This window comes from Nipponia nippon, unplaced genomic scaffold (genome assembly GCF_047370975.1).
Source record: "Nipponia nippon isolate SJK-2023a ecotype South Korea unplaced genomic scaffold, ASM4737097v1 scaffold_39, whole genome shotgun sequence".
Taxonomy (NCBI): domain Eukaryota; kingdom Metazoa; phylum Chordata; class Aves; order Pelecaniformes; family Threskiornithidae; genus Nipponia; species Nipponia nippon.
Genome location: NW_028262357.1, coordinates 1,650,356 through 1,673,353, shown reverse-complemented (window position 1 = coordinate 1,673,353; position 22,998 = coordinate 1,650,356). Strand labels below are relative to the sequence as shown.

Genomic DNA, 22,998 nt, shown 5'->3' with positions numbered 1-22,998 from the left:
GTATCTCAGTCACTTTAGAGACAAAAGACTAAAGTTTGACTTACCTATCAAAAACAGCTGTTTGAATCTTGTGTATGCAGTCTGGATATCTTGCAGTGATGGAAGGCTGCTTGACAAGTCATCCGTCTTCAGGAGTTCATAGGGAGGTTTGCTAATTGTCTTATAGATTCTAAAGCAAATCAAGAGATTAAAGCCTTCTGATTCACAAGTCAAATAATGCACCAACCATTATCACTGAAGACAAAGTTAATAGGCACTGTTTGGGAAACAGCTGTAAGATGGAAAGATATACACCCCAGAAAGCTAATGACCTCCACGCCTTTTTAAATACTGTCTGGAAGCTTGCCTACAAGCTTATGACAAGTTTTGCTGCTCTTAACTGTTACACCAATAAAATGATATTCATGCTTATAATACTCATAACTGCAAAAATATGCATTACTTGATTTTTACTACTGCTTCTTTAGTATTGTCTTCACCAGACACACCAAAATTACTTTACTAGCAGGCTATTTAGAGGTGAATCCAGGAAGAGGAAAGGGACAGAAACATTCAAACCTTCCAGCAGACACTTAGAATTTTTCTTGATTTTTACCAACCAAATGACATTCTGATACCTAGCTGCCAGGTCTGCTAATGAAACACATGAGTAAAAGAAAGAAGAAACGATTTGGACTCAAAAAAGACAGTATACCTGCCTTGTACTTCCCTACATATCTGCTAATTTTTTCCCTAGGAGGAGAGGAAAAAATACCAGGCCAGCTGAAGCTTTGGTTTGGACCTGGAACGTCCCCTCTCATTCAGACTCCAGAGCTCAGATGAACATCAGCTTAGTAAATACCTCTGTTGTCATGCTGGCTTTTTATTGTCAAGATTTGGGAAAACCTGCTCTAGCTCATACTTCAGAAGTTAAGCCTTGTGGGCACTTGCCCAGACACAACAGAGTACTTTTTTTCCCCCCTGCATGTTGTAGCACAGAAGCCTGCTTTAACTGACAACTACAGGAGTCCACATCAGAAATGCAGGTTACTAGACCTACCAGAAGATGCATCAGATAAGAGAATTGAGGGAAAGCGATCATTTGTCAATTACAATACTTCTTCCAAATTGAAGTAAACAATTTGTGCTAGAAGATCTGGCTCTAAACAACTTTTTCAATAAAAGAGGCTGTTAATTGTAAACATGTGCTGCATGCTTGAGTTCAGACTACAATGGCATGTTAACACACCCTTATGGACAATTTGCAGATATATTTTTAAATATTAGTGGTTAACCACCAGTAATAACCATAGCAAAGAAAACAACCAACACTGCCCCAAGTCAGATGGCCACAAGAGATCAAAATACCGGTTGATACCTTGTTACAGCTTACTGCTACGTTTACTTACTTTCACACTATGAAACAGCATTACAAAGAGCTATAAGTCATTTCAACTTCTCCATTTCAGGGGAGAAACATTAGAGGATCTGCAGGAAGGGTCAAAAGCCTTTCCCATGCAAGTATAATTAATTTTAAAAACAAAAGAGGTTTTAAGAGCCTTATCAAGCTATTTTCTGTTAGTTCTGTGTGATTAACAGGTTCTCCATCTATAAGGAGAAAGGAGTTAGCAGTGAAGCAGTACAAATACATACTAGCCTGATCTAATAGCTGGCTGCTAAGAGAAGTTCCCTCCAGCACACCCAACAGGTTAAAGAAAAGCCAGAAAAAAAGAGCAACAAGTCATTGCTATAACTCTCAGCCAGGCAGCTGTGCTCTTCCCTTATGTTAACTTCGGCATTTTTCAGACTGCTGAGCTAATTCCGCTTACTAACTCAGCCGAAGCAAAGGGCTGTCTGCCATCGCATCTGGAAGCAGCAGTAGTGAACTGCTGTATTGTCTCAGTCATTTTAGGTCACTTTATCTAACGTTATTTAAGAATACAAATCTAGTCCCAAGAAGACAATAGAGTTCAGAGAGATTTAAAACTCGGCTTGCAAATTCATGTTTAGAGATGGAGTCTAGACTTCACTTGTAAACACAGTTAAGCTCATCAGCTAACAATACTTTAACTGTACTTAAGACCTACAGGCCTTGGTGCTGCTTTACCTAGTAACAAGCCACAGTTTGCACGGAGATTCATCTGATATATATAATGTATTTCTGCAAATAAGCCTTCAGTGATGTTACAGCCCTGCTCAATTGACCGATGCTGTTAGGCCAAGGGCTTAAACCTATTTCACTACAGAAAACTACTTTTAGATCTAGAACTTGTTTCCTGATGCGTGCAAGATTAAAGATATAGCATATATGGAAAAAGAGAAGCAAGGTCCATACCAAGCAAAGTGTTGTGGACAGAATAGCTATTACTGACCCATCCAAGAAGGCTTTTTGCATTTGTGAAGTGCTGTCATCCTGTTCTTTGGGAAATGCAGACATTTTGAGAAGAGCAGCACCGTTATGGCAAGACCAACACCAAATCTGCAGAAAGACATTTACCAGGTGATAAAAATTGGTAAGCTGTCCGTACAAATTATTTGCTTAAGTGATTGAGTGATTACAAGAAATTTCTCTATGCTGTGCTTTATTGAATTTTTGGTGTATTCAACAAACCGATCAGCAGATGCAAGCTTCTATATCTGCACCAAAACTCCATGCCTCAGTACACTGTATTATCACTTGCAAGTTTTAAGTTAAGCTTTTTACAGGCACAGGGAAATATAAGATGTCAGATTATATCAGAATATTACTTTCTCAGCTGTGCTTATAGGTGAAAAAAAATTGATTAAAATGTCTATGGCCAAATTACGTTGGAAGATATGCCACAGCAAGATGACTCTTCTAACTCATATATATTAGCCCTCAGTTTCTCCACACAGATAGAGTAGTGATTTTCTTATAGTTCAGCCTTGATATAACTCACAATAGATACACTGTCAGGCCCTTCCATGTGAGCTACATGTAAAGGGTCATCTAGGCATATGAAATAAGATATGAAACAAGAACTGCACAACTAAATCAGATTGCACAGCTACAGGTATTCCTTGTAGCAAGTCAGTCCTTGAAGCTTCTTACTTCCCTTTACACATAATTTCTTGACTCACACCTACTGCTTGAAGCTCTGAAGTTGATCTTTAACCTTGCTTTGAAAGTGGGAGTCAGAATAATTTTCATCAGGAATATTACAAAAGTCAAATCAGGAAGTTATAGAGTTCTGCTACCAATTTACAGTAGCCAAGAGGTGCACCGCAGAAGGATGCAGAAACCTCACAATCATCAAGAGTAGAAAAATTGACAATATTGTTGTTCCACTGCCATCTCAAACTGATTTAATATGGTCAAGCTATTTTTGACAGTAGCTCCCCAAAAAGGTTTTGGAAATAATTAAAAGTTATACAAGGCCTCTGAACAATGCAAGATGCAATTAAAAAAAAAAAAATCACTTCTATTTCTGTGTAATAGCCACTGTAATTTGTCTGGTTGACTATCTGAGAGAAAGTGAACCAAACTATTTTGAACTTCATATCTGAAAGGACAAACTGGGCAGGACAGTACAGCACTGTCTTCTCCATGGACCCATTAATTTAAGAGCATGAAGTGAATACAGTTTCCCTTGGCAAACTTGATGGACATCCAGCAACTAACGTGAGACCTCGTAAGTGAGGTTACTTTGCTCCTTGTTTCTACCTACTCTGTCTCACTAGTTCTTAAACTCTGGTATGAGGTAGGAAGTCAAAGCCAGCTTGCTACAGGGTGCAAAACAATATATTTAACTTCATTTTCCTTTGAGACTGGTAGAACTAGTTTTTCAGGTAGGCTACTTCTCTTTGGAGAAATGCTGCATCATCACAGCCATACTACTTACCAGTACCCAAGCTAAGCAACTGAAGGTATTCAACCATATCTGCACATTCATGGTGTTCACTTCAATATCCAAATAGCATTAAGCCCTACATCCTGCCCCAGCTAGATGCCGGTCAGTACTTAGTCTCATGAAAAACAGGCTAGTGGATAGACAGACTAGTAGTATATGAAGACTATAGGACATTAGACATCGGATATAAGTAAATGGGGGCTGTGAACCCCCATTTAGCTTTACACTGTTTAAGGGGAATACAGAATACTTTGAGCACCTCTCCTTCCAGCATCTATTTCCCCTTGTATAGATGATGAGGTGTCAGTGTGAGCTGTTAAAAACGAGTTCTAAAAATAATATGCAGTAAGACCTGAAACACTCATTGAAATTATGCATTCTCAACATGATTTCTTACCCTCACTCATGCACATATACTTACAGGAATGCCTCTGCCTTCATACTTCAGGATACTCTCTTCAGAAACACATATGGGAACAACAAAATACAAAGGCAGCCTAAGAAAACAAAGAGAGTTTCTTGCACTTAAAAATGGAACCAAGAACAATCTCCTTTTAATGATGGTAAGTGTTCTAGCCCACATGCTAATTGTATATTCACTCTTACAGCTACAATAATGCTTCCTACTAGAGAATTATATTGTCCTGAACACCCTCCCTTTCTTTTCAGCTGGATAAGGTATTTTCTTCCAAATCTTGAGGTGTTCATTATTTTCACTGCAACATTCTCCTGCCTTTCCAAGTCTGCAATTAAGTCCTACATTTAATTGTAACATCTAAGACTGATTGTTAAGACTGCCTTGGTTCTTTCACTCTTAGTTCTTTCCAAAGATACCCTTGTACTATTAGATAACTAATTCTGTTTCCATGCCTTGTAAGCAGTTCACATCACAATTGAAGGATGTCATTTAATACACCATTATTTTCCAGTATCACACAACACTATGTTCACGGCCCACAGAAGCAACAAAGATAAGTACGTACCCTCAGCTTGGGTCTCTCAAGACAGAGTTCTAGAATAAATAGTTAAGGCTTCTTTAAAAATTGGTATTTGTTTCCAAGGTCTGTAAAACCTTTCAGGATTTGACTATTAAACAATGGTAGTACACAAAGCCCTGTATACATCCTAAAGGGTTCTCTGATAGACACTACTTAGCTAAACTGGTAGAAATATACATCTCTAACTTTCCACTAAAGGCAATGCAACTTGACTTCCATCAGCACATTTTGTAAATATGCTTTAAACCAGTTACTCTTTCCCCTGCAACCGAAACAGAAAATCTCAAGTGCACGTAACTTGAAATTTTACCAGAGTAAAGGTACAGGATTGAGAAAGTGTTGTCCTAACCAGTAAGTATGACAAAAGTGTAGGTACCAGACCTATATATTTTCTATTCCATTTCAAGGTGGTATTCTCCACCCCAGACCTATTCAAAGCTTGACTGACCAAGGTCCTGAGTAGCCTGACCTCATGTTGAAGTTAACCCTGCTTGAGCAGGGGTTGTGTAAGATGACCTCCTGAGGTCCCAAATCAAACTATCCCATAAATCAAAATGGAAAACAGATCCTAGAAAAATCCTGAACAACTGTGTAATGCTTAGCAAAGGTAGCACTGATTTTTTCAAATCTTGATGAGACGTATATCTAAAGTTCACTATTAACCAGGCAAGCTTACTTTTCAGAGACTCTGTAGCCTTCATTGGTAGTCACTGCTTTGTATTTCACATTCCCTTTGGTCCGCTCCAACTCATCACGCCAGTCCTCAAGAGTATCAAACATCACAGTTTGGTTTCTTCCGTCTGTCAGACAGCAACAATGTTAACTTCGCAGACTATCAGGAATTCTAACATGAAAGCATTCCCAAATCAAGTAGTTAGTTTTCATTAAGGTAAGCAAGCAAAACCTCTTGTGTACAGAAAGCCTTGAGTCAAAGATAAATACATTTGTACAATACACCGCTTCTGTCTGATCTTTAACAAATTTTCTGTCAAATACTGTTTTAACTAATAATGTCAGGAATAGTTTCTCTCACAGAAACTAATCAATTCTTAACAGAACTTCCATACAGTTGAGGCTGTCCCCACATCCAGCCTAAAACCCAGGGTGCTGTGCAGCAAATACTGTTGTATAGCAGTGCAGCTGACTGGCATCTAATAATATCGACTTAAATGTAGAATTAAGAATCATACCAAAAGCCTTTCTGCAATTCAGATATTTCATTTCATTTAAAGTTCATTCTTTCATCATGGATAGGAGTTTTGCACTGAATAGAACATTTCAGGCAGAAAATTGATTACAGTAGAAAATTGAGTACAGCAATTCAGGCTTAATCATCTCAACTGAGAACTTTTCCCGTATTTCTGTGTAGCCATCTCAGCAACATTTACAACAGCAGGTTGATTTAGCCTCAGATCCTATATAATAACCATATAATTTATGGACTAAGGCCAATTGTTTTAGACACCCATCATAATTAAATATCTTGCAACATCAGCTAACACTGAAATACCAAACAGAGCTACAATTTCCACAGAAGATACAATGGCAAGTTGAAACTCTCCACTGTAAGAAGATAAGGTAGATGAAATATTTACAGCTGGAAACAGGACATTATTAATGAGCTCTAAGGGACAAGTTAAGATTTTAAGAGTATCAGACCATAAGAGGCATAAAATCCAATTTCTCAAGTCTGCTTGGTTTGTCCTGTAACAACTTCATAAAGAATGAGACCTAGGCATTTATAATTGAAGACATTTATTAAAATGAAAGAATTCTGGAACAACACTTAAAAGTTGCTAGAAAGACTAGGCTTCTCCCACATTTGCTTAGTCTCTACCTGGAAAAGCTTTCAGTCTTTCTGACATTTGTAGTTCAAACTGAACACCAGTTACAGATGAAGCCTGCAGAAACTACCTGAGCCAGCAATGTGCCCTTGCAGCAAAAGCAGCCAATGTATTCTTGGGCTGCATTAGAAAAACCATTGCCTACAGGTTGAATGAAGTGATTGCTGTTCTCAGCTCAACACTGGTGAGGCCATGCCTGCAGTGCTGGGCTCCCCAGTACAAGACAGGCACGGGCCTGCTGGACCAAGTCCAGTGAAGGCCCATTAAGATCATTAACGGGCTTGAAGCACCCGATATGAGGAGAGACCAAGAGCTGGGATCATTCAGCCTGGAGAAGAGAAGGGTTGCCAGGGGCGCAGAGGGGCAAGAAATCTTTCCGGTGTGTATAAACACCTGACTGGGGGTGGAAGCAGGGGAGGGGAGCGAAGAAAATGGATCTATACTCAGTGGCACCCAGTGACATGACAAAAGGCAGTGTGCAGAAGCTGAACTACAGCAAATCGCATTTAAATGTGATAATAAACTTTTTCACTATGAGGACAGTCAAATAATGAAACAGGCTGTCCAGAAAGGTCATGAAGTCTCAGTCCTTGGAGATATTCAAAACCCAGCTGGCCACAACCCTGGTAAGCTTGCTGTAGTTAAGCCTACTCTAAACATGGGGAGATGAACAGGAACACAACTAAATGATCTCCAGAGGTTTCTTCTAACCTCAATGATTCTGTAATTCCATGACATATTTTGGTAAGTGTCCAATTAATACCTTGGATACATCAAAACTTCCCTCTGTGAAAGGAACAGGTGTTCCTGGTACACTAAGAATCAGGTTCCTAATTCAAAACAGCACTATTACTTCAGTTGAAGTCTGAACTGTGAAATGCTAGAAAGAGCACTGACAACTTTTTATCTTGAATTTTGCAGCTTACTATGTTATTCAGCCAAGTTTGATCAAATGGGAAGATTATGTAATAAGTCAGCTATAAGAGGAAGTCAGGTGTCCACTGGAATCTTGCTATTCAAACCTATGCTTTTTTTGCAGTTGCCTGGGAGAAGCAGATTGCTTGCAAATAAGAACAAAAAGGGAAATACTTTGTCAGATGCCACTGAAAATGTAATAATTTAAGAATTAAGAGCAGGAAGTTTGGTTCACTGCAATAGTACAGAAAAAACACACCGATAAAATAAGCAAAATATTTTCTAGATGAGAGCACTCTAGTTAGAAGCACATGAAATGCATTTGCACATATTGATCACATTAAGTTTTCAATCCAGTGATGCTACTCTTGCTTGGAAAATTTCTGTGCAACTAGAATAAGGGACACAGAAACCAGTAGCAGACAATTTAGATTTTTAGCAACAAGTCTAACAATGCATAATAGGAGAAAAATGAATCTTTTGAGGCTATCTGCCAGCAGGGTAGAGTCTTAAGCTGAGCACAAACTCAGCTACTAAGTGCCCCAGACTGCTTAAGGAACTAACAGTATGCAATAAATACAACTCAAAAATAGAAAAACTTTTACCTGTGTTGTTTGGGGCAGCTGATGCATAAGAGAACAGAAACAAGCGTTTAAGGAGCTTAGGAGTCTGGCTATGATGAACTATACCACTGACGATCTAGGAAAGGACCAAAAATTAACACCCAAACACAGACGAAGACTGTCAGTGTAAAAAATGGGATTTTTTTTTTTTTTTTTTTTACACCACCACCCCCCTCCCCGGTTTTAAACAAAACTGTTCAATGGGTTCTATCCCGAACAGCTGAAATTGATTTTTAGAAAGCCTTCTCCATTGTCTGCAAGACACTATACCTACTTGGCTTAATGAAAAGTATTATATCTGTTCAGCTTGCAGAACGACTCTTATTATTTGAATAAGGTCGTAGACTCCTAGTTTGGAGTTCAGATTAACCTGTCAAAAGAACTCAAGTTACCAGGTAAATAACTGCTTTCGTATGAAAAAGGCTGAAGTCTACAGTAATAAAATTGTATCACAAACAGAACAGCTTTACAAGTTTGCTTGAGCTGAAGCTAATTTCATGTAGTACTCTCAAGCTCCTGTTTTCTTCAAAGAGCCAGTGCTACACATAACAACGTTTAATGAGTAAGGTTAGCCAGAAATCAAAGTCTTACTTTCTCTCTGAATTGGGAATGATCACAAAACACTTCAAGTTTAAGGGATCTCCCAGGGTGAATTTCATTCTTCCCTCATCCCCACAACTAAACACCCAACACTAAGCTTAGAGAAAAACAAATGAAGTTACTATACTTACTCTTTTCACTTCCTCTTCTTTTGTGTATCTCAGGCAGAAATTAAATACTCTAAGGTCTTTACAGTAGATAATTAGCTTCTCTGGGTATTTTCTCAGTTGTCCAGTTAGAAGTTTCTTTTTCTCATCATAAACTGCAAAATTAAAAAGTCTAAGTAAATATTAAAAAGAACTTTGCCGTCAGTTGATAAAGCTATCCCTGCTTGACTTTTCAAAATTCTCAAGAAACTAATTCAAGCCCAAGTTTCAGCTAGTCAAAACAAGGATCCTACAACAGACTGGCAAGCTCTTGTGCTAACACACTCAACTTCTTTTTTTAAATCCACTCAAACTACTTCGTGCAAGGTAGAAACGAAACTTGCAGCAAGCCAGCTGGTCAGTGATTTTTTCTATTCACATTCTGATGGCACAGTAAGATCAAAGTTTTGAGATGCATAAAGTACATAATTTAGTAGTTTTGCCTGAGGGAAAGTCCCCAAGCAACTGACATCATTTTAAGTTCCTAAAAAAAAAATTTTTTTTTAATCACCATAAATTCCCCAAGAGAGCCCTTTGTTCACTTCTGTTTGAGGATGTATCATTTCACAACTTCAAGTGTTGCCAACTAGGCCATTGTATATGAAACTAAATAGTGTTTTACAACCAGGCTCCACTAGTCTCCCCCTAGTCCACTCCTTCATGAATCCACACCACCATTCATAAATACTCTGAATACTCTACGCCAGTCCAAAGTCAGGCTTCTCAATAAGGCCTCCCCCACTACTTACAAATTACCAGCCCCATTCTCATTTACCTTTTTTAGCAATGCAGCCATACCTGTAAGTGCTGCTGCGAAATACTCATTGATTTACTTGTAAATTAAAACCTCATTTTCTACCTCCTTTGGTACTTTGAAGACATCATGAATCTCATAAAACAAAGCTCCCTTACACAAACGAGAGGTATTGTTTCGGAATTTGGTACCTGTACTGCTCTGCAGTGCTATTGCTCAAATAAAATGAATACCTCCATATCTATAGAAATAGCTGATACACGGGAAGATCCTTGTGCACCAGTCTTAATCAGAGCCTCTTCACAGTACACTCTGCTTTGCTTTGAATCATGGCATTTTGAAGGAATTGTTTCATCCGTCCCAGGAAGACAATTAATCAAAATGTAGCTTTGACAAGCTTGAGGGATAAAACTGGATTCTGATAGATCTCTTACCTACCATTTCATCATTAAATATAACTGCAGCTATTTTTTCCAGACTACCCAATCCTAGTTTCCAAAGTGACAACTCTAAGTTTTCTAAACAGGATGTATGAGTACAGACAAAGAGCACCAGCACTATAAGACAGTTAGAAGCGTGGGCATGTTAAACGAAGAGGAGAAAGCTGACCTACCTCCATAGATTTGATCTACACATTGCAGGGTTATGTCATTTTCTCCTACGATCTTATTCTTAAATTGTGGCTCCTAGAACATGAAAAAAAATCTTAGGAATCTCACACTACTAAGCAGTAGCACCTTCTCACAAGTAAAGAATGTATTCAGAACCTATTTTAATATCAGTATTACTTCTTATTCCTACAAGCTGTGTAAGGCAGAACACTGAAGAACAGTTATTAAAATACAGAGAGATGCAGGTTACATAGGTACAGTTCATAAACTACAGATCCAGTTTTATTTTAGTCTCAGCCATGCTTGAGACGGAGTTTTTACTTTTCAAATAGCTTCAAAGCATGCATTTCTACTGAGAGTCACTTTTCAAACTAGAATCATTGCAGTAAACAGGAAATACAGTAACTTGATGTAATCCAAGCCCTTTTATGACAAATTTCCTCGCTATGGGAACCTGGCAGGAAATAGAAAGTCTGTTAAAAGAAAAAGTATCCCAAGAATATTCCAACATAACAGCGAGATTTATCACTGGGTAAAATGAATACACGCAGAACACAATTCTCTTATCTGCTGTTTTGCCAAACATGAAGTGATTTGGGGCTCCCTTCACTTTTATCATTCCATGAGTTCAGAGTTAAAAATTACATTTGAGTGATGCCACAATTAAATATCATTATGTAAAATATTATTACGAGAAGGCTGATGTACATCAGCAAATTACATTTTACATTAAGACAGCTGTTAACAGAGTCAACTTCATTCAAGTTATTTCCAGGTCTGCACTACTCTGAATCAGGTGGCTAATACTGAATTTTTGTTAAAAGAAATATAGTTGACTTGGCATATTATAAACCCAAGACTTAAAGTTAGTGATGGAACAGAAATTAGCATGGTCACTACCAACTTTAGCATAAATCTCATGTGATCTGTGGAAAGGGTTCTGCAGCTTTGTCCCAATTAATTCCAGAAGGTCCAAAAAATCCACATTTGGCTGCAGAAGCCTTAGTTTAACATTTAAACTACCTGAAATTTTACCCCAAGAAACTCCCAACTATAATCAACATGTGCCAAATCATATTCTTCTCGTTATCTTCACTGTCAAGATCACCTTGCACTCCAGAGCCATATAGTAGGCCCTCCTTCACTGTGATCACCTAAATGGACCAGACCGTTTCAGATGCCTAAGCACACCAAAAAAAGTGTGGCATTACCATTCCCCTTTGACAGTTCAATTTGAACACCTAAAACAAAGGAAACAAGATTCAACTAATTTCTAAGATTTGGGGACTTTTTAGCTTTTTCAGTGTTTGCCAGCTCAATAGTACCAGGTTTTTAAATCTTTGCAGTCAACACCTGACTTTGAATGGAATAATACAGAGCTTTACTGAGGCACACAAACAATTATCTAGAGCATTTCCACTGAATGTCAGCTCAGTCTTGTGCAGCCCTGAAATGGTTCTGCAGATGTAGCCCAACATGAAGTCAGACAGATGTTATACAACATTAGAAGTACGTTTGACATTCACACTTCTGCAATCGCTACTAGATGAGCAGCCAGAAACCAGGTTTAAACAAACTGTTGATTTAATTTTCAAAACAATTAATTCTTCTAACTTAAGTTTCATAAAATTACCAACTCACAAGATATAAAGAGTTATAAACTATGTCTAATGTAAATGTCCACATACAGGCTTGCACCATTTTTACTTAAATAGTCATTAGAGCTTGAGGAAGGATTTGCATAGACCAAGCAGATGCAGACTGATTAAAATTAAGTCTGCAGCCATTAAAACTTATAAATCTATATTAATTCTGTATCCTTAGATAAGGGACAGGCATGATTATTTAGTCAGAGACACTATATGTCTTCAGATCCTGTTTGGTCATAATTAGAAGACTTGTCTTCCTACATTATCATCTGAAGCAGAATCATCGTCAAGGAAAGCAATCTTGAAGTTTGTGCATACAAGTTTCCCATAGGTGCCACGATTTGACCCATCTTCTTGTATATACTTGTATACCGTGCTTGCCTCGCAAAGCAGCAGTTCACCTGTATAAAAGAAACACTGACTTGCAACATAACTGACATTTGTAATTGAATTATTTCAACTGTTATCTTAAACTCAGCATTAACATCCTGACAACTTCTCATAACTGTATGCCTGGAGATGCTTCATCACTGTTATACAAAAAGACTATGAGGCAGCTCCTGGAATCAGTACATTGAGAGCCTTCCAGGTTATTAACATTACTCAAGATGGACTGAACACTGTTCAACTGCACACATTTAGGAGTTCTATAACCAGAAGTACCTGTATCTTGGCCTACTCTAAGCGGCAGGAGAATAACATGCGGAGTTACAAAGAGCAACCATATGAGCGTGTACTCAAAAAAACCCCAAAGCCCACTGAAAAGTAGTAATACAGTCAATAAACAAGTTGAAAACTGTTCCAATTTTCCTTACCAGTAAACTCTAAGAATGCTGAAACATCTGAGTTGATTATTACAAGTTCATCATAGTTAACTTTTCATAGCTTTGACTGGAGATGTTGCTTATTTTACAGGTCCCAGGGCTACTTTAAAGTTCTCAACCACAAGTTTGCATAAATAGCGGTCAATGAAGTTCTAATCTTAAAATGAGCAGGAACTGAACTTCAAGTTTAAGAAAGTAAAAACAGGTTTTAATACGTATAATCAGCCAGACTCTTGGTCTTTCCTATAAAGTGCAGAAAAACCAACAGAACAGTACTAGCTCATTCTAAGCTTTTACTTGTATTTTATCTTAGTAACATCATCTTTCCAGATCTTGGAAAACATTTTTTAAAAAGAAAGAATTGTAAATTAAAAAAAAAGAAATCTTAAGAGTGAATGAGGCATCAAAAGGCCTAAGTAGTAGAAGTCTCCATCGTAGAAGCAGAACAACTAGAAAGTAAGTTTCCACTAGCTCTTGGTCTCCAGTTCCCAAACAAACAAAAAACGACCCAACTATCTCTTAAGAAACAGGGCAAACTGAAGAACAGACAGTTCTCCACATGCAGCTTACCTGAAGATACTGTACTCTATATAAAAATTGAAATTTGTATAGAGTTTTTCAACAACCCATGCAGATACAGATATTGAAAACATTTCAACCTGTATGGGTTGTTACACCAAACCCTCTATTTACTACTTGGGACACTGCTGTCACATGAGTGTTTGCTGCAGAGATGGGAATATTTAAATATTGTTTACATGATTCGTTTTTTATTATTTAATTCTAATAATACAACATACAATAGTTACCTGGTAATAAGTGAGGATTTACTTCCTTTTCTATGGGTTCCTTTATGTGTACTTCCTAAAGAGAGAAAGAATAATTACTTTGCAAAGATTGTACCTTCAACACATGCTGTAAATAACAGCACTCCCCCTCTTAAATTCCTCACAGTCTAGCAAATAGGTAAATTATAATAAAGGAAAAAAACTTCCTAAATTAAGGAGAATAACTTTACAATGTGCTCCTTCCACTAAAGGTCAGTAGTCTACCAGCTAAATAATTAAGTCAGTGGTTTGACACCCACAGTGTCAGTTACATGCAGCTGTGAACACAAAAAAGGAAATGCATTATTTGTAATGCTTTATTTCTGTTACTTACACCAGTACTTTTTAAGTTCTCTCAGCACATGTAAATGGGTAAGCATAAACTTAGTATTACAACACCATCTCCCAGAGCTCATTCATAAGCTTTTCTACATATTACTTAATATTTGTTTCTAATGTACCCTTCAGTTTTTCAAGCTTCATCCTTCACTATCTGCTTCTGATTTTCTTACATGTATTATCGCAATCAAAGTATGAAACTTACTTGAACAGTACTATGAAGATTATAGGGAAAGGGATTTCAGAATCTCAAAACCAAGAGGTAAAACTGGTCACAGGATATCCTTTAGTTTGGACCCAAATTGCACAAAAAAAATGTATTAAATTCTCAGTATCACTTATTCTAGCCTTGAGGCACTGATAGTTGGACTAAAATCTCCAGCTGAAAGACTATTAAACTAGAGGACACGCTACACCCTTCCTGTTCTGCCAGTTCACAACTTCCTCCTCCCAGACGGAATCACTTCACATGCATTGGAGTCTTTCTGGATAACTATTAGTTAACTGGACACCCCCCACCCCACCCCACCCCCCCCGAGGCCACAGCAGTAAGCAAGCTAATTTTAGTTTGTCACCAGCATCCTTGCAAATCAAGGCAAGCAATCAAAAGGAGGCATAAGCAGTAACAGTTTTGCTAGATTAAAGAGAGAGAAACAAAAGCCCCTGAGAGCATAAAAATACCCCCCCCTTTGCCATTCATATAACCACTTGCTGTCAACACTCAGAAGACCCAAAACAAAGCTTGAAGGCTGCACAGCAAAACTAAAACCACCAGGAAACCATGTCATGAGAACAGCAGAGATGTTCGAGACAGGTTGAAAAGAGGCAAAGGTTATAAAAAGCAAGCAGTGGTTGTGTGAAGAAAGAAACCTGTGGCTATAGCTGGCAGCTAATGCAGAAAACAAACACAATTTGCTGCCTTTGACTTCTAAGTCTGGATGTTGTACAAGTAAATTGTAATCAAAGTTCATGCTTGTCAGCTAAATAAGTTAATATGCAAACATGGCTCAAGCTGAACACTGCTGCATTCAGAGAAGAAATGCATACACGTTTTCCCAGTGTTGCCTCTTCACCACTGGTAGCTCTAAGCTAAACTCTGGGTTTACTAGTGGCTTTATAGCTATGCCTTCTACTATCACTATTTGTGTGCAACTAAATGCAACACTGCTCACAAACTATATGCTAACAGTCACTGCTACAGAACAGTAAAGCAGTATACTTAAACTAGGTGTTTTCCCAGTAACTTGTACTTTGGGAGATATCATAAGGCATGTAATAACTACTTTTTATGTATACACACTGCTTGAATGTTCATACTTATTGCAATGAGTACCAGTTTATGCTAGTGTTGGCAGGTAAGACCTGAGCAAAAAAAAAAAAATAGACCCCAAAGAAGTTCTTTTGAGCTTACACCCAGTTGTTAAAACACAATGAAGCTTTTATAACAGGTATCATGGAGGCAAATAATTTTGAACAAGTGGTTTGGGTTTTGGTTACAGGTTAAATTGGTTATCTTCTGAAAGGAATTAACATTTTAGTTGCTTTAACAAGCAACTCATTCACAGCAAAATAGAGCCCTCAGTCAAACACTGCGATGGGCTTGTAAAATCCAGTTTCACTCTTGTTGACAAAAACCCACATTGAAGTGCTTACTATAGGCAGAATTCCTACAACATACAACAGCTTCCAACAGCTGAGCCTCCAGAACAGTTCTATTTGGAAGTCAACATTTATATCCCCATAATAAAATCATAAATGTTTTAAAGACAGTTTTCATACATATGCACCAGGGATAGCTAGAATCCAAGCCATGAACATTGCTGAAAAATCCATGTTGCTGGGCTCATTATCCATGGGAGGATATTAAAATACATTAAATTCTACTAATGTCACATTTTGTATTTGCTCTTTTAAGAGAGAAGGCAAAGATGTTTGTGAAGAAAAGTTGTTAACTCACCGTGAGTCAGTGCAAGTTGTGCAGGAACCCCTAAGTTTAGCTAACATCTCCACTCTGATTCAATTTTGTTTTTCTAATGGATTTCAGTTTTGGGGCAACGCAGTCTTAGAAGTAAATTAAGAGCCTGCTGACACTAAAATGCATGCTTCTCAACAGCCCTTTAATCAGTCATACAGTTCGTACTCGCCCACCCACTCCTTTTATCCCCGGTTCGTCTGACTACATGGTGAGGTAATTTGGTTTGTAAGATCAGCTGGAAAGTCTGTACTTGTGCTACATTTGGTTTTGTTGTTACTGCCTATTGTTAGCAGAACTGGCTCATCAACAGGTCAGATGAGCACAGAAACAAAAGAAAGGGAAGCAGCAGAAGCAAGGCTCTCCATTTCCACAAACTACTAAATCCACTCAGACCTCAGGAAACTTCACCCTCTGACCATCTGTTGAAGTTAAGCATGCAGGTGCTTTCCATATATGACCACTCAAAGCCACACACACCTCTAGATAAAAACTTTTTCATCTGTAGCTTCCGCCTTTCTGAATACCCCAGGCAGCACTGTGGCACTTCTTACTGAAGATACAACACAGAAAACCCTACTACCAGCAACAGCTAAAAGCAGATACCTGTAGGACACCATGCAAACGAGGAAAGTTAACTTTGGATTGCCTCAGAAATGCTAGAAACAAAGATCTCAACTTTGCTGAAGGTTTTAGAAACTTCCTACTGCTGCCCACCTGTGTGCCCACCTTGTGCTACATTCCTTTTTCCAGGTTATCAAACAGTGGTAGGCAATACAGCAACATCCGAAAATTATCAGTTGTAATGGTACAGAGTGCCAAATCATACCAAAACGGCAGGCTGACACGTCACACCATACTAATTCATAACACATCATCCTTCTTGTTAGTTCAAACCAACTTCAGCTGACAGCACTATGAAACCATGAAGTGCCAGGGAAAGGAGATACCATGCTCCTCGCAGATTCTCTGTGTGGGGAGATTCTCTGCTGTGGGAAGACAGCACAATAGAGAAACTGTTTTTCTTAAGGAAAGGCTCACCTCTTCTTCACTTCTTCTTGGTTTTTACCCAAGTATAGAGAACAACTGCACAATTTGCAATACCCAGGGACCACATTCAGCTCTCCCCAAAAAATATGTTTAAAGGGGCTAAAATATATTCCCCAAGTCTGTCTGGGGAGACATGTCTTCCTGAAGTGCTGAAGCATAAAAGAGCCACCACGTGTAATGCAACATCAAGTTTAAGGCAGTAAGGTCAAGTAGCAGTTATGCTATATTAACAGGGTCCTAACACTTAGGGCAGGAGAGGGATCCCAAATGATTCCCGCTCTTTGTCCTACAGTCTCACCACAACCGAGAGCATTTCCTCGCCTCCCAGCCCACAGGGAGGTAAACAACTGTGGACAGAAAATGAGTAAAAAGTCAAAATCATTCCCTGTATGCTAGAATCCAGATTACTCTGATCTTGTCAGAGAATTTGGGGTTTTTCATCACTATTGCAAAATATGTATATAGGCCTATGGATACTGAATGTTGCTCATCACTCTCAGGAGAGAGACCGTGCATAGCCTGCTGTGGCAAATTACATGCTAAGAACTCTGACCTACCTTACCCCACGGTAATATTTCTGTTTATCCATAGCCAGACATTTGTGCCAGAGGTAATCCCAACAATGAAAAACAAGATTTTTAGTAAACATACTGGGAAAAACATTGTTTATTAGATTCAAGTAATGAAGGAACCAGTTATCACTTCCAGCATTCCAAGAACACTGGCTGAAACATACATTCTTTCAAGGCTGACAGCAAATAGTAGGACTGTGAGAACACAGGATATTTTAATGTTGTTCTATAGTTTTCCACAAGTAATCTCTCCACAGGAAAGCTCCACATCATGGTGAGGCTTGCTGTGAATGTTCATTTTTTCTTATTTACTTATACTTCACTAAAAGACTAACAGAGGGCTGAGATAGCTTTCTTAACTACACATTTATCTTTACCAGTTGTAAAAGTCAAACTGTATACTGAAATATTTGCAAGTTAGTTGTGGTGGTCCAAGAAGTGAATACAGTATTCCTGAGTAAAATAAATCAAACTTAGGTCTAACAGTTCAACTGGAATTTCATCCAAAAGAGGAAATACCTGCGCACATGCTTAGCATATACTTCGTATTCAGAAACACACCAGAATACATACTTGGTATTTTCTGAAATACTATTTCTTAGTCAAACAAGCCTAATCCCATGTTGTATGCCATACAGTCCAGAGGAGATACTTACTGCACTTCAATTAAATAAATAGTGCTGAAAATAATCTCTAAATGCCTGTTTTCCTTCCTTTCACAGCTCCATTATCCAATAGCCCATTAGATCATAGTGTGTGTTTTCCACGTCCATTTCATCTTTTATCCTTTCCTCTTTCCTTACATTGTCCTGTCCATCTCCTCTGACTTCAACGCCCGGCTTCCCCCACGTCAGCCCAGAGCCCAGCTGTCCGCTTTTGTACTTATGCCTACTCCTATGCCACTCTTCAATTCCATCACTTCGATTTAGAAGGAATGCCCTACTATTTTAAAAGTGATCACTACAGAACACACAATACTGTACCAAGCAACAAGTATTTGTAGTGGCTATGAGCCAACAGGAATGGACGATTTAAGAGACAAAGCACCAGAGGTATGAGAGCTACCCTCACAACTCAGCAGCCTGAGGTGCACTCCAGATTTCAGGGACAAGCAGGATAAAGCAGAACAAACTCTTTTAAACTTTAAGGGCTAATAAAAGAACTAATATCCTATAAGAATTAACATGAAGGATAATATTAGAGTTAGAAATTGTGAAGTAATTCACCGGTTCTTGTTTCTATGTCTCCACAGAGAAATATTGCTAGTCTATGATCAGATGTGTCAAAACATTGACTTTATACCCTAGTATTCACCCCACTTCCTGCAGAGTAGCCAAGTCTGTCCTGAGGGGAAGTGTGTCATTAATATCAACATCCTACAGTCTCACTCTCAACAGACCATTGATTGATCTGTGGTTCCATATAGCAGAGCATAACTAGGTTACATGTCAGACGTCAAAAACACTGCTTTTCCAGACATTCTGGGGCTTCACAGCGGAAATAACTTCTGTTCCTTTAATAAACAGCACTTTCTGTTCACTCCTTACTTCTATCTTGCTGTATATTAACATGAAGAGTTCCTGTTTCTCTTTATATTCAAACAAACGAACTCCAAAAGCAGTTCAAAGCTAACTTCATTTTATTTTACTGAACATACTGTGTCCCTCAGGTCTTTGACGATGAACTAAATGAGCTGGGGCTAAAACAAAACTCAGCTCTGCCTGTTGCATTTTCTTACTGCAGGTCTCCCCTAACCTAGAAGCAGCAGCTTAAGGTCTCAAACAACTCTCTAGGCAAACAAGGACAAGCACACAGTTCAAGGCAAGGCTCCATAAGTTCACAGACAAGTCCGTCGTTAACTCAAACACTATCTAGGTGTAACCTCAAGTTCATGAAGTCCCTGGACTGCTGTTTCCCACCTTTTGATGGGGTCCACCAGAGGAAGCATCACACTGAGCATACCTGTCGCTCATACTCTTCCCCAAGCATCTGCTACTGAAGGAGACGGGATATTAGTCTGCCCTAGTATGGCAGTTACACTATCTTGATGAAAGGAAAGTTCCCAGTTGACCAAACTATTTTCCACGTAAGAGGGACTGAAGTATTTCCACTGTTCTATCAGTATAGCCCCAATTTTAAAACTCAGCTACATGAAAGTTAACAGGAACAGGAAACTTGTGTTCAGAAAATTGTTTTTCTCACATACATACAGAACACAGTTCCTTGAGACATGCTCACTTTTGCCTATTTTAGGATGTCTAAGCAACACGCTTTTTCCAGATCCCCAAATGGCCTCACAGGTTTCATCATATATCTGAAGCTGTATTTTAAATCCTTATAGAAACCACTGAAGTCTTCAGCTTCCTGTGTAACCATCCCATTAAGGCAGTCATAAGCTGTCAAAAAGACAGCAATACCCAACAGAGCAGAGAGTTAAACTTGCTTTACTTGCTACTGGAATCAGACCTCAGTTTCACTGAGCTTTTGCTCAATTCTGCCCAATTCTGTGGCAGAAGTTGGGTCTATATTTCAAAGCTTCTGCTGCAAGAACCCATGAAATTCTTAAATTTAAGTGCATCAAGGAGATAGTTAAAAGCAGCAGGAATAAATAAAGAGTAAATGACTGCAAGCTCTGGTGCATCAGGATATTTCATTAAGACCTTCATCTTCCAATATTAAATACCTTTGTTATTCTTCCTGCAGCCATCAGGATCATATCTGGAGTAACATTACTATACTTATAATCAAGTTAAAGGAGTCTTTATTATTTGGTATCTTACTGCCCTACATATATTTGACTTGTACATTTTCCCACTGGCCATTTTTTCCAGCAAGCTTTAATCACCCAGCATGCCTGTTTAAATGGTGAAGCGTCTTCCAGTAAGTGAAGTTCTTACCTTCACAAAATTCAGTTCCTTGAGCGCACACTCTTTTGTGTATTTGTACAACATAGTTCCCTAAAGTGAAAGACTGACTTCACACAGTGATCACAGACTCATAGAATAGTTTGGGTTAGAAGGGACCTTTAAAGGTCATCCAGTCCAACCCCCCTGCAGTGAGCAGGGACATCTTCAACTAGATCAGGTTGCTCAGAGCCCCGACCTTGAATGTTTCCAGGGATGGGGCATCTACCACCTCTCTGGGCAATAAAATACCTCCATTTTCGCTGCGAAATACAAGGAAAATAGAAAGCTCTTAAAGTAAACTGATGAAACTACAAGTCACCAGGGCTAAACAACATCTAAAAACAGAGTTGCTACTACAAAATAAGGACATAAATTTTAAACAGCATAGCACGCTTAACCCATACTATCTCTGCATTGTTGTTTCAGATTCAGTGAAAAATAAAAACAGCAGATTCTCCAAGGTTTTATTACTGACAAACTCTGTACTAATTAACAAGATAGATGAAAATCTCTTCCTTAAGACACCAGCAAGAGAACTGAGCAATTAAGAAGAACCAGTTTGACACAGATTACAAAAAACTATGGAGGGGGAAAAAAAAAAAAACAAACAAATGGCTAGTTTTCATGAAGATTTGTCTTCCTAGAAAACAGCCGTCTACCGGGAATAAGAATGAAGGAACACTTAATAACAATACTGATCTAATACCATCCACTAACAACATGCTCTCAGTCAACTGAGTCTAAAGCCACTTCAATCAAACTGCCAACAGAAGTTTCCATGAATAAGTGAAAGGACAACAAGAAGAACAATACGCATAGCCAAGAGTTCAACATGGAGCTGTTAAGGAAAGAGACCCAGGGCTTTACAATGACAGAACTGCAAACAAGGAGCTTGCAAAGACAGAGCGCACGTTGCAGGTGAAGTGATGTTAAGGGACATTACGAAAAACAGGCTGGGAAAGTCCCACCTCGCAAGCTGAACAGTCACAGCGACAGCCTGACATCTGGTCACTGCTTACAAAAAACAACCCAAGCGAAGCATCAGAAAAAACAACCAGCTTAAAACTGACGAGCCAACTACACTTTTTAAGCGTTCTGGAGAAGGAAGAAGCAAGATGTTTCCCCCTCGCTCTGGGGGAAGCACCTTCGAGGCCCACACACGCCACCCCGCACCAGCCCCGCTCCAGCCCCGCTCCCGTCCCCCTCCCGCAGGCGCACCACGAAGCCCTGCGCAGCTCCCCGCGGAACATCCCCGCCGCCAAACCCGGGCGCGGTGCGAGGGGACCGGCAGCACGGGAGGAGCCCGCCCAGCTCCCCCCGCCGCCCGCCCCGCCGGCTCCCGCGGCCCTGACGAGACCCCGCGCCGGGGCGCGGAGGGCTCCCCGCCGCCCTGCGGGCCGGGGCTGCGGCAGCTTGACAGCCCCCCCGCCCGCACCTCCCGCCGCACCGCCCCTGCCACCCCCCACCCCCCCCCGCACCCCCCTCAGGGGCCGCCACCGCCCCCTCTCCCAGGGCGGCCGCGCCCGCCCCGACGGCCCCGCACCTCCGGGCTGATGTAGGACACGAAGGACGGCTTGGCCGCCTTGGCCCCGCTGCCCAACATGGCTCCGGCCGCCTCCCGTCTGCCCGCGGCGGCACCGGCCGGTAGCAGCACCGCTTCCCGGGGCTCTTCCTCAGTGCGGCCGCGGACCGCGCAGGCGGCGCCGCAGGCGGCGGCATCCGGCGCACGTAACTGACCCCGCCCCTCGCCCGGTGCCCGCCTGCCCCGCCGCCGGCCACTGCTAGGGCACCGCCTCTCCGCCGTGCGCGTTCTCACTGGGCAGAGCCGCTGTCACTCATAAGCGCGCCTTTCTCCTATTGGCCACGAGGAGGCAGGGCGGCGGCCGGAGGAGGGGGGAAGCCAATCGGGGCGCGGCCCCGGCCGCCGGGGGGCGCTGTTCCCGCGGGGGCGGCGGGGGGCGCGTCCCGCGCAGCCGGGGCCTGCAGCCGGCGCTGGCCCAGGGCAGCAGGCGCAGGGCTGGGAGCCGCGGCCAGCAGCACCGGCTGCCATCCAAACACCTGTGCCTGTGCAGGTGACGAGCAGCCGGTTTTCGGCGCTTTGTAGCCGCGCAGGGTGGCGGCAGCACGTGGGCGGCGGTGGGGGTGCAGCCCCACGGTTGGGTTTCTCCCGGGGGGGATCCCCACCGCTCCGCACACTGCCGGTCACCGGCCAGAGCGTGTCCTGCACGGCTGTTCCTTTGGCGCCTGGTGCACGGCTCCGCTACCTGGGTTTCCGCTGATTTTTTTCATTTCAGGGTAACTGCGTCTTTTTTGCATCGCTGCGAAGACTGCCTCGCTCTTGCCTCTTCTTCGGTCAAGGTGTCACTTTGTTTAAATTGTCCATCAAACTCCTTACTCAGCTGCAAAATGCTTGTGTTGTATCCATGCACGCTCACAAGAAAACTCGGTGTTAAGTGACATCTAAACAAAGCATTGAGATGCTGAGTTTTACGGCAGGAGATGTGCAAGCAAAATGAC

General features: G+C 40.6%; 1 protein-coding gene across 1 annotated transcript in view; it reads right to left on the bottom strand.

Moving 5' to 3' along the window:
• Nucleotides 1-22,217, bottom strand: part of MTMR12 (myotubularin related protein 12) — a 34,139-nt gene extending 11,922 nt beyond the window's left edge. The window contains exons 1-10 of the mRNA XM_087773303.1: nt 22,025-22,217; nt 13,625-13,679; nt 12,253-12,392; nt 10,345-10,417; nt 8,963-9,093; nt 8,214-8,307; nt 5,526-5,649; nt 4,273-4,348; nt 2,352-2,458; nt 45-169 (exon numbers count right to left, since the gene is read on the bottom strand). Coding sequence (XP_087629429.1) covers nt 45-169; nt 2,352-2,458; nt 4,273-4,348; nt 5,526-5,649; nt 8,214-8,307; nt 8,963-9,093; nt 10,345-10,417; nt 12,253-12,392; nt 13,625-13,679; nt 22,025-22,084 — 985 coding nt within the window. The 5' untranslated portion in view covers nt 22,085-22,217. The remainder of the gene's footprint in view (nt 1-44; nt 170-2,351; nt 2,459-4,272; nt 4,349-5,525; nt 5,650-8,213; nt 8,308-8,962; nt 9,094-10,344; nt 10,418-12,252; nt 12,393-13,624; nt 13,680-22,024) is intronic.
• Between the last annotated feature and the right edge of the window lie 781 nt (nt 22,218-22,998).